This window comes from Populus euphratica, unplaced genomic scaffold (assembly GCF_000495115.2).
Source record: "Populus euphratica unplaced genomic scaffold, PopEup_1.0 scaffold527.1, whole genome shotgun sequence".
Taxonomy (NCBI): Eukaryota; Viridiplantae; Streptophyta; class Magnoliopsida; order Malpighiales; family Salicaceae; genus Populus; species Populus euphratica.
The window spans coordinates 52,719-64,781 of NW_011500401.1; the positions used below are offsets into that span (position 1 = coordinate 52,719).

Here is a 12,063-nt window from a genome sequence, read left to right on the forward strand (position 1 = left end):
TTCATAAATATTAAAACACTTACAGATAATCTTGTCATTACTGGACAACCTTAAAAATCTGATGATATTATCATATAGAATCTTGTTGGTTAAGGACTCGAACACAACTCTCTTGTAACCACAATCTCTTTGCTTGTGATGATTCACTAACATTGAAAGAGGTTTACTCTATCTTACTTAATTGTGATGCATATATTCAGCACCACTCCAAATATGTTCTTATCTCTTATGCATCAATTCATGTTGCTCCACGACAACCACCTCTTTATGAAAATCATGATCATTGAAATTTCTTTTAAATAAATGGCAAGAGGTGTAATTTTAGCAATCATCTAATATACAATATTTGCAATCTTAATATTTATGTTGAAGAGTACATTGACATTGATCAAATTCAAGTTAGTGATGGTTCAAGTTTATATATCACTAACAGTTGTACCACTTTTTTATCCATTTCTTCAAAATCCTTTGTCATTGACAACATTCTTATAGTCCTTCAAATAACAAAATTTACTAATGATTGTTATAACATATTTTTGGGTTATTTTTCAAATTCAATTTTTCTTCCTAATATATATATATATATATATATAGAAAGCACTTAGAAAATGACTAAAAATTAGTAAAGGAGATTTAAAAATACGAGGATTGAAATTTGATGATATATTGTTAACTGATGAGAGCCTGATTGACAATGAAAATCAATTTGAGGAAAAAATATCTAGAATCATATGTTTATTGGACTTAATTAAATTTATTAAAGGTTTAATTGAGTTTGATCACAAGAAAATTTAATTTTGAAGTCAATTTGGGCTTTAATTGAAAGAAATTAAAGTTTTGAGGTCAAAATATAATTTTGAGAGTTAATTTAGTCAAATTAGGAGCTTAATTGTATAAATATTGAAATTTGATGGTTAATTAGAGACTTAATTGAAGAAATCTGAAACCAAGGACCAAACTGAAAAAGATGTGTAAATAGAAGGACTGAAATTGACAAAAGTAGGGATTGAATTGAAAAAAATAAAAGTTTATTGATCAATCGGGGGTCCAATTGCATAAATTCGAGGTCGATGATTGAATTTGACAGAGATGTAATTGAATTGATTTTTAAAATCAAATTACAATTGAGGACTTGATTGAACAAATTACAAAATTAAGAACTGATTTGGACTCTAACATGTTTTTAGCACCATTTCTTTTTAAATGAAACCGTGTATTTTATCCAAAACAACTTTGTTTCATCCATTGTTTAAAAAAAAAAAACAAATGCAAAGCCCCAAAATGATGTCGTTTTGAATTGCACTGTGGGTCTTCTTCTTCCCCTAGACGTGCAAGGCAGGGGGAGAAGAAGAATTTTCTCCCCTGCTTTTCTCTTCTACTCTTTTTCCATGAAAACTTTGAAAAGACACCAACCACAACCCCACTTGCCTCTGACTCATGGCCTACCATGGGGCGTGAAAATTAAACGAAGGGGATGTACGCCTTAGGCGATCTTGGGGTGGCTATATAGTGGCCGCCTTGGCCACCCTACCGCTGCACCACAACTAGGCAAGGATAGTAGGTCTCTCCCTCTCCCCCTGTTTTTTGCTTATAAATACAGGGGAGAGAGGTGATAGGAAAAAAAAAAGGCAGAAAACAAAAATGGAGGCAAAGAAGAAAAGGAAAACAGAGAGAGAAAGAAAAAAACAGGAGAAGAAATGGTGAGAACCGTCACCGCCAGCACCTCCACCGCCGCCAATAACGTCGTGAACCGCCATAGGTCAGCCTCCTTCCCTTTCCCTTTCTTTTTTTCTGGTTTCACCACTATTCACGCTACATGTGAACAATTAAGAGATTCATTGTTTAATAGATCGAGTCTAGCCCAATTCTTAAAAAAAAAATCAACAATTTCTTTTTTGAAAAATTATAATTTTTTCCATGTATTTTTCTATTAAATTTTGCTTAGTATTGATTTGTGTTTTTATAACATAAAAATACAAATCCTATTTTAAAATGTAGGGTTTTTGTCAAAACATTAAAAATATATATTTTTGTTTCATACATACTGCCAAGTCTTTCAAAAGTTAAAAATCATATTATATTTTCATACAACAAAGAAAAATTCAAAAAATATGTTTTAGCATGCATTTTGGCTTTAATAACCAGTTTCTTAAAGTCATGAGAATTTGGCCAATATTTCAAAAATTTCAAAAAAATATTTTGTCTTGTTTTAGTATTAAGGATTATAAATTTATACGTAAAACGTATTCCTGATATTAAAAAGATATTTCTTTTGACAACATAGAATAGTTAGGTTTTTACCTATAGATAGAACGACAATTAGAAATCGCAACAAAACCTTAGATTTTATCATACAACAAAACAATGCAGCTTACCTTAAGTAAGGCGTAGTTGGGGTGCTAATACCTTCTTTTTATATAATAAGTCTCTATACCCGATCTCTAAGATCAATTAGGGTTTCTAGTGACTAAAATACTAGGTGGTGACTCCCATTTCATTTTCCACTAATAAAAGACAAGAATTCCTTGTCTCTTTATATTTGCTAGATAGATACAATACCTTGAAGGTGGATGATTGTCGCAACGCCGCACACGTTTGACAATGATAATAATGTTTTTATATGTTCCATGACACTTTCTTTTTCATTAAAGACTACTTGAGGAATTTCATGTATCAAGGTCATACAAAAGATGTGTTGTATTACTTTTTGCTGCCTCTCCAACAACTTAATCCTTATACATTTATTGGTGTTCATATTGTAATTTTTAATTGGAATCATAGATTGGAATATGCATCCTCTCATATTTTCAACCAATATTGAACTCAAACAAAATTCTTATTGCATTTAATAAAAGGAACACTATTTGCCTTGATTGTGAGATGACCAAAAGCCATAATTTACCTTTTCATAAATCTATTCATCATGTCATCAAACCTTTAGAACTTATGTTTTCATATGTATGGAACCTAGTGTAGTTGTTTCTAGTTATAATGCAAGATATTATGTGTGTTTTTTGGATTATTACACCAATTTTATTCGTCCATTTCCAATAAAAAAAAATTTAAAGTTGAAAATATTTTTCTTTGATTTCATAATTATGTGTAAAGGCATTGTAATAGCAAAATTAAAGTGGTTCAAACTGACTAAGGCAGTAAATTTCACCATCTAAATAATTACTTCAAATCTTGTGGTATTGAATATTGTATTGCATCCCTTTATATTCATTAATAAATGTGTTATTTGAAAGTCATCATCGTCAAAATGTTAAAATGAGTCTTGCTTTATTAGCTCACTTAAATCTTCAAGATAATATTGGGAATATATATTTCAAACAATAACATATATCATAAATCAATGACCTATAAAAGTTTTGAAGAATCAATCATCTTTTGAAAAAATCTACCAAAAAAAGCAAAATTATTACTTTGTTTTATGTTTTTAGTTGTTCTTGTAGCCTAATTTATGACCATACAATCATTATAAAATTGATTTTCTCTGAACAAAACTTACATCTTTTTGGCTTATAGTCTCTCATATTAAGGTTACAAATGTCTTAACTTATTTAGAGAAAGTTTCTAAACACGTAGTCTTTGATGAATCTTAATGCATTGAGATGCAATATCAAAACATAGATAACCAAGGTGCGAGGTAACCAAAAAACACATATAGAGAGGAACAAAAATCCAATTTATAATTATTGTATGGATGCAAAAAAGAAAAGCAAAGACACCTAAAAGTATGTTAAAAATGATAATTAGGAGACCGTTGAAACAAACAATCAAACGGAGATCGATGGGCAAGAACAGGGGTAGGGATGCGATTTATAAGATAAACAAAGGTTTCAAAAGCATAATTCCAAAATCAGAATGGTGCTTTACATTGCCCTATAAGAGTAAGTCCTCTTGCCACAATATGCTTATGACGACACTCTACTGTGCCATTTTATTCATGAGTACGAGGACAAATCAAACAATGATGGATATCAATAGTCTTAAAGAAGGTGAACAGTTTGCGATATCACCGCCTCAATTAGTTTGAACAGATTTTATTTTTAATGAAAATTAACATTCAATGAGAGTCTGAAATTGATGAAAAATAGAGTAAACATTAGACTTGGCAATAAAAGGATAATACCATACATATTTTGTAAACAAATATAACAAAATAATGATAGACATCTGAAGAGAAAAGAGGAGCAAGACTCCATACATCACTAAAAATTAATTCAAGTGAAGCAGAAGTTTGTGACCTATAGGTCCTAAAGACAAATACAATGATTTTCCTAAAGGACAACTTTGATATTGAAAATTAAGATGTTTATTGTTACAAATGATCTTATTTTTCGAGACTAACAATTAAAAAATACAAGTAGGATGACCTAGTCAATGATGCTATAAATCAGTAGAAAGCAGAGGTTTTATGATTGTAGGAACATGAAGAACATTAAACAAGGTGAAAAAATGATGCGGTGTATATATTTTTGTATGACCGATACGAGATATGGAAAGACCCTTACCATCACCAACATACAAATTATCATTACCAGTATATGGTTCTAAGGCAACTAAGGTTGCAAGATCTGGTGTGACGTGTTGATTGGCACCAATGTCCAGAAACCAATCGGCGAAACCTATTGAGGGGAGATTACGCAGAGTTAGATTTATAGAAGGCTGTTGGCCGTAACCCCACTATTGAAGTTGAGGACAGTGGGGAGTGGTATGGCCAAAAGTTTAGCAAAACTAGCAGCGTGGATTTTACCCCCCATTACGCTACTAATTTCCTTGCCAATTACCTTGTCTGCTGTCACTAAAGGAGGTGTTATGGAAGCTACAATGATATGGTCTAAAGAGAGCAGACCGATTGCCTCTACTACTAAACTGGTTGGGACACCAACTGCCATTGAAACAACCCCTATTACAACCAAAATTGCTAAAGGTCTAGCATTGAGCATCAAAGGAAAACGGTGGGGTATTGTGTGTGGACAACAAAGGAGCATGTATAGCAACAAATCCTATGGATGGATGGGAAGATTTGTGAATAAATTCATGTGTGAGAAGATGACTGTGAAAATTTGTATACAATAAAGGTTTGGCCTTGGTCACAAGGCTTGTTACCAAGTCTTTAAACTCTTCCTGAAGACCACAAAACACATATAAGTTGAAATCCTCAAGCGAAATAGGTCAGCCAGCAGCGACTAACTCATCAAACAAAGCCTTAGCTTTTTGTATAAATTGAGTTACTAATTCATCACCTTGTCGATCTTGAAGGGAGCCATGAAGTTGCATAATATGAGAGTTTGACGTGGAAGCAAAAGCTTGCTCAAGTGTGTCCTAGGTAGAACATGAAGTTTGGCAGCCGACAACAAGGTGTGGAACTTCCATGGATAGTGAAGAAAGTAGAGCACTCAGAATAAGTTGGTCTTATTATTTCTAGCAAAGAAAGAGCTGATTTACTTGAAGAGAGGTACCATCGGCAGCCAGAACATGTGGAGATGGACATGTGTGGGAGCCATTAACAAAGCTAAAAACTCCTTGACCTAGGAGATACGGCATCATCTGCATACGCCAATATAGATAATTGGTGTTTGTTAATTTAAGGGAGATGACTTGATGAGTGTAAGAGTGAAATATAATAGCAGCAGCAATAATGGCAAAAACTACATCAGACGCAGGCTGCAATAAAAGAGTATTATAGGGGTTGAAAAGGGCATGACCACCAGCAATAGGTTATGGCCACGGTAGAATAGAAGCAGAGGAAGGCATAGGAGCTGCGGTAGGAGAGGAAGCTTGCACCGCTGGTGCTGTAGAAGAAGAAGTAATAGGCGGTTGTTCCATTGTAGAGAGAGTTGTGATGAAAGTGTTTTCGTTAATTTAGGGCTTTGACACCAAGTTGAAAATAATAGAATGTCTTAAGTTGTGTCTCAGTTAACCTTTCTATATGTGTGTGTGTGTGTGTGACAAAACACGGCAATAATTATAAGAATTACATTATTAGAATAATTCTACATTAATTTTCTATTCAAATATATACATGCTATACATTCTATGCTATACATTCTATTATACAACTGATTGTGAAAACTAAAGAGGAAGTGTTGGTGGGTACTATATTTTTCATAACTACAATCTCATTTCATGGAGTTGTACTCCGTGTGTGTGTAGTAATTCATAATGTGTGTGTGCATATATATATATATATATATATATATTGAATTTGTTACATCTCTTTTGACTGTTATTATCATTAGATTAATTATGGTAATTCATAATGTGGCCTCATTAAACTAGAGTTATCAAATGATGAAAAAGCAAGATGAGCAGGAGGGTAGAGCGGGAAATGAAGAAAAGACATTCCACTTCCTTCTAAAGACAACCGACAGTGAAACTCCAAATCCAGGACCACTTGTGTTTTGCGATGTGAATTAAAGTGAGTGCTTTCACATTGTACGATTATATTACATCCCCTCGAAGATCCTGCCTGTTCTGTATCATCTTACGTACACCAAAAAATTAAATAACTGGCCAACAAAGCGAATAACAATAATCTTCTGAATTTTCTAAATTAGATTCCCATGTTTCTCACATTGGTCAACATACACATATACTCTACCAAAGAATAAAAATCTGGCTGTCTTTCTTTAGCTGTTCCACTAACTCAAAAGAATTCTCACCATCTTTTCTTTTCTTGTTTTGGATTGTTATAGATCTAAGAAGAAGAAAAGATGATTCAAGAACTCTTAGGAGGTGCTGGCTTAATTGGCGGACAGAGGAAAATTCCCATCAATGCGACCATTTTAGATCAAGGCGCTCCTTCACCATCTCCATCATCTTCCACAACGACGACTACTTCAGCTACTAATTCAACACCTTCAGCGCAAGAAAAATTGAGATGCCCTCGATGCGATTCTTCAAACACGAAGTTCTGTTACTATAACAACTATAACCTCAATCAGCCTCGCCACTTCTGCAAGACTTGTCGCCGGTATTGGACTAAAGGTGGTGCGCTTAGAAACGTTCCAATTGGAGGTGGATGTAGAAAAAACAAGAACACAAGCGCATCAGCCTCTGTTGGAAAATCTGGCACAAGTAAGATAAAAACTATAGCATCTGAGATTGGAAGATCAGGTTTTGGAAATGGGTTTGACCACGAGCTTTCATCAAGCCCCATCATGCGGGCTTCACCACAGAATTCTCATATTTTTGCTTTACTTAGAGCCACCCAAAACCCTAACCCTAATACACCATGTAATTCGATTTCTGTGAAGCAGGATGGGTTTTTGATTGGAAAGCATATGATAAGTGAGCCAGCAGTTGAAACAGCTGCTTTGAATGCTAGAATCCTAGGCCTGGACCCTATTAGTCAAGTTTCTTCTCTTGGTCTTTGTAGCCCTTCTTGGAAAAGCAATCAGCACCAACAAAATCGCTTCACTGTTGGTGAAGCTCAAAACTCGGGGATACAAGAACTGTATCAAAGGCTTAGATCATCAACAAATTACAATACTGATAACCCATCAGCAATAGTTCTAAGCAATGTGACCACTTCATCATCAACCTCAACTTCAACTTCTTCAACCATTTTGGAGTCTGCTCCAGTTGCTGGAGGTGAATTCGGTTACTGGAATCAAGCTTTTTCATGGTCTGGTCTTCCAACAACTAACGGTCCATATCCTTAAGAACACTTTTTATCTTTTAGATCTCCTTTGTTGTTTGGGGTGTGGTATAAGAATATGGTCGTAAAATCAGTATTTCCTTTCCCTTTCTTTTATTGTTCCCGATTATCTGTGTTTTGAAGTTTGCTTAACTTGTGAGGACGTACCGAGGATCAACATGTACTGAAAATATAAATATCAATAATTGGCTTTAAATCCATCTTCATATAAATCATCTTTCTTTACTTTAAATTTAGGATTCAATAGTGCACTGCCTAGTTTGTTACAAGGTTCCAAACAGTTATTAACCTTGTAAAGATGATGCAAAGATTTTAGGCAATTTATAGTCCATCTGTTCTTGCACTCTGAGAATAATAAAATTTGATTTAGTTTATCATCTTTGTTAACTAAAAAACTGTACAAGCTTTCCTTTTCATAAATATTAAGAGGTGGAGGTGAGGTGCAAGGTGGTGGTATGGTAGTCTGTAGGGTGGCACCTGCAGATTCTTTTAATTGTTACGAGAAAGTGATCAAAAGTTTAAATATTAAAAGCAATTTGATTCTCACAGTTGGGAAGAAGGATTCCTCTTGCAGCCTTATGTCAAAGGCTTCTGTCCGCCTGCTCTGTACTGCTTCTGAGTAATTTGTCTAGATTTATTCCCTTCATCTTGCAATGGAAATGCTCACCACCATCACCTCTCCCGCTCCCACTCCCTCCTGGTTCCCTGCCTCCCTCCCTCTCTCACATACAAACGCCCGTGCAACCATACATTAGCTAACGTGCATATATAATTAACTATCTTTTGATACCTTATTTTAGTTTTGAAGTGATAGAGTATGCCATGCATGATAATAATCAAATGAAGGACTTCTAATATGTCATGAGCCCTCCACCAAACTTGATTGGGGTTTCTTAAAAAACTAGAAAACTTTTGCGTACCTATAAGTCTTCTATACTATATTCTTTATCGTATCTATTTTCAACCCATCACAACAAAATTATATTTTAATTACATTTTCTTAAAAACTCCACTAAAAATGCCGCTATAAATATATTTTACCATGAGATTTCACAATTGCTATCATTATATATTTAATTATCGGTATTTAACATAACTTTAGTTGCAATTATGATTATCTTTACAGATATTAAATCTAAGGCATTTATACCCAGTGCTGCTTATTTTAGTACCATTTAGTGTTAAGGAGTTTAGATCTAATGTAGTAAAATCCATCATGATTGCTACTTAAAGTTCATATGTATAAATAAGAAAATTCCTTAAAGAGCTCATACTTTCATTGTTTATTGTGAGGTTGTTTTTTCTCTCTATCTTCAGTTATCCATTTTTTTTACCTTTCAATTAATGTTTTGTTGATTGGGGTCAATGAAAGGTACCCAAAATGGCAGAGTGGGAAATCGATCAGTGGTCTCGTAATGAGAATCCAAGAGGCTGGTACTTCACAAAAAAGGATTAAAGTTGTGAGGCACAAGAGAAAGAGACTTGAAGAGGAAGAAGAGATAAAAAAGAAAAAAAAAAGGTAGAGTAGTTGCAAGCTGAGTTAGAAGCTGAAAAGATATCCAAAGCCTCATTAGAACAACAATTTCTAGAAGAGAGAGCTGTGAGGAAGAAAGTTGAGAAAAAGTGGTGATGCTAATGTTGAGTCAAAAAGGAATGTAATGGTTCAAGCATAGAAAAAATAAGATAATAAAAAAGAAACCTGAAGAGCACTAGGAAAAAGTGGCCATAAGAACCCAAACAGAATTAGACATAAGGGTAAAAAAGTTAGAGAGGCTAAAGACTAACTAATGGATACTGATTATCTGGCGGCAAAAAATATATAACTAGGCTATACAGTTGTGTTAGGGACTTCAAAGCTGAGTTAAATGCCAAGAATGCTAAAATACAAGAGAAAAACTCAGAATTAATTAAGGTAGAAGATAGAGTAGTTTTGGCTAAAGAAATAGTGACTTCTCTGAAAAAGTAAATGATAGAAGCGCAAAAAATGCTGAAAAAGCACATTAAAAACATGGACACTAAAAACAACTTCTTGGTATATGCCAACCTAACCATTACTCACAACTTGAAACTCTACAAGCTTAGATTAATTGAGCTACTATTAAAGTTGATTGATTAGTATTTAAAAATATATTTTTATCAAAGTTTTATATTATTATTTTATACTTGAAATATCAATAACTCCTTAGTTAGAGCATATTTTATAATAACATATCTAATAATATAAGATATCTTTAATTAATAGTAAACGTTCATCTTAAATGCAGGCCTATCATATAAATTAAAGGGTTAATTAATGAGTTTAACTACTGAACTTGAGAAGACAAAGAGAGGGCTAAGCTTAAAAAAGATATGTTGGTTCAATCTCAACTCGAACATTATTCAGTTATTGGATCATAACTAGAGCTGTAGAACTTGGATTTAGGTTTGCTCTATGTGGATGGAAAGCTAAGACATAAGCTTAAAAATTTCATGAAAAGTCTAAGATTTAAAAAGGTTGTTTTCAAGTTCAAATTGTAGTAACAATGGAGAAGTCCGAATCGGTCTTACAACTTAGACATTGTTCAATGATCATCCCATATCGAGTCGGTCTTACAGCTTAGACATTGTTCAATGATCATCCCATATCTCGAGTTCTAGAAGTCCAAATACATCGATGTCTTTTTGTTGGAAAGCTAAGCAATTTTCTAGAATATTCATGAGGTCAATCTATTCAAATTCTGATGTTATCGATAACGGTTTGTTCAGACAAAAAGATAAGGATTATTACTAAGTCAAGATGTGGTCACCTACTCAACTATTAGTCAATAAATCAATAGTTCTAAATTTTAGTCTATAAAAGAAAACATCTATCATGCATTTAGGTATCTTAGTTTTCAGATCAAGATCATGCTCTTTATTTTTTTCTTTATATTTTTGTAATGTTTAAGTTTTATTTCATGTTATATTTTCCTTAATCTCTTGTTTATGCTTTTCATTTTCTTTACTATACTTATATTCTTATAGTGTATTTATGTTTCTCTTCTTCATTATGTTTAGCTAAGCTTATTATATCAATGTGAAAAAGTTTCAATAATTGTGTTAGAATAGGTATAATATAAACTCAACATGAACTTTAATGTTTATATCTAAGAAAGTTTGTTATTAACATATCTAAGAACTTTAATGTTATAATATAACCTACACGTGTATTATGGAAGGAACTTGATTTGTTGTTAACATAAGTTAACATCATGAATTCCTAACAATATTTAAAATTTTGATATTACTTAAATAAAATAATTAATATGATCATGTTAAAAATTTATAATGAACTATTAATGTTAAATCATTCAATTGGAACCTCCTTTATGTGTGGTTTCCAGTTGAGTAATAAAAAGAGTTTATACTATACTTGTTTGAAATATCATTAGTGGATCCTCTAACCTTAACAACTATTTTTATTATTGTTTAATCCCCAAATTAGTCCTACATCTCAAAGTCTTCATCATCGTCGTCGTCATCATTGTCGCACGGCGTCTAGCGGTCGATTTTTCATTTGTTTGATTTGATTTGTTGGGAGTCGCCATCTAGTATTTTTAAAAAGCTTAGAACCAAATCTAACATTGTTGATGTTCAGCCTGAGTTAAAGTCCTTTATTGAAAGGTTTAAGTTCCAAATAATAGATTACAAGATGTTGGTAAAATCAAGATCCATATTTCCAATATGCAAGTTAAACCATTTAATTATGAAGATTCCTTGACTTTTTAAACTCTACATTCTTTACCTAATTAAAGTCGATACGTTCTAGATAAAAAAAGTTATCAACAAGTTCCAAATTTTTACCTTTCAAAAACAATATATGTGTGACACATAACAAAGTTGTTAAAGACTTCAAAGCTATTGTTAAATCCCTAACCAACACCACAGAGTAACGTATTTCATTCTTTACATATAGTGAAAAGTTATAAAAGATTCCTTGACTTTTTTTTTGCAACTCTACATTCCATACCTAATGAGAGTCGATACGTTCTAGATAAAAAAAGTTATCAACAAGTTCCTAATTTTTACCTTTCAAAAACAATATATATGTGACACATAATCAAGTTGTTAAAGACTTTAGAGTTATTATTAAATCCCTAACCAACACCAAAGAGTGACTGACACGACCAAAAGATTGATGTCTTCTTCCAAGTGTAGGAGTGTCGAAGCAATAAATAATCTGGCAAGACCGGGGTCGAATCATAGGGAGGTTAATTGTATAAATTATAAATAACAATAATATAATAACAACAATAACAACAACAATAGTAACAATAATTACAATAATAATAAAAATAATAGTAGTAGTAGTAATAGTAATAGTAATAGTAAATAATAATAATAATAATGAAGAAGAAGAAGAAGAAGAAGAAGAA

At 32.7% G+C, this 12,063-nt stretch overlaps 1 protein-coding gene across 1 annotated transcript; it reads left to right on the forward strand.

Annotated features, from left to right (window-relative positions):
- The first annotated feature begins 6,475 nt into the window (after positions 1–6,475).
- Positions 6,476–8,043, forward strand: LOC105114426 (dof zinc finger protein DOF1.1-like). The gene has a single exon (XM_011010966.1). The coding sequence runs from the start codon at positions 6,723–6,725 to the stop codon at positions 7,671–7,673; it is 951 nt and encodes a 316-aa protein (XP_011009268.1). The 5' UTR covers positions 6,476–6,722; the 3' UTR covers positions 7,674–8,043.
- Positions 8,044–12,063: the final 4,020 nt, after the last annotated feature.

Coding starts and splice junctions, on each gene's coding strand:
- LOC105114426 (XM_011010966.1), top strand. CDS start 6,723: ATGATTCAAGAACTCTTAGGAGGTGCTGGCTTAATTGGCGGACAGAGG.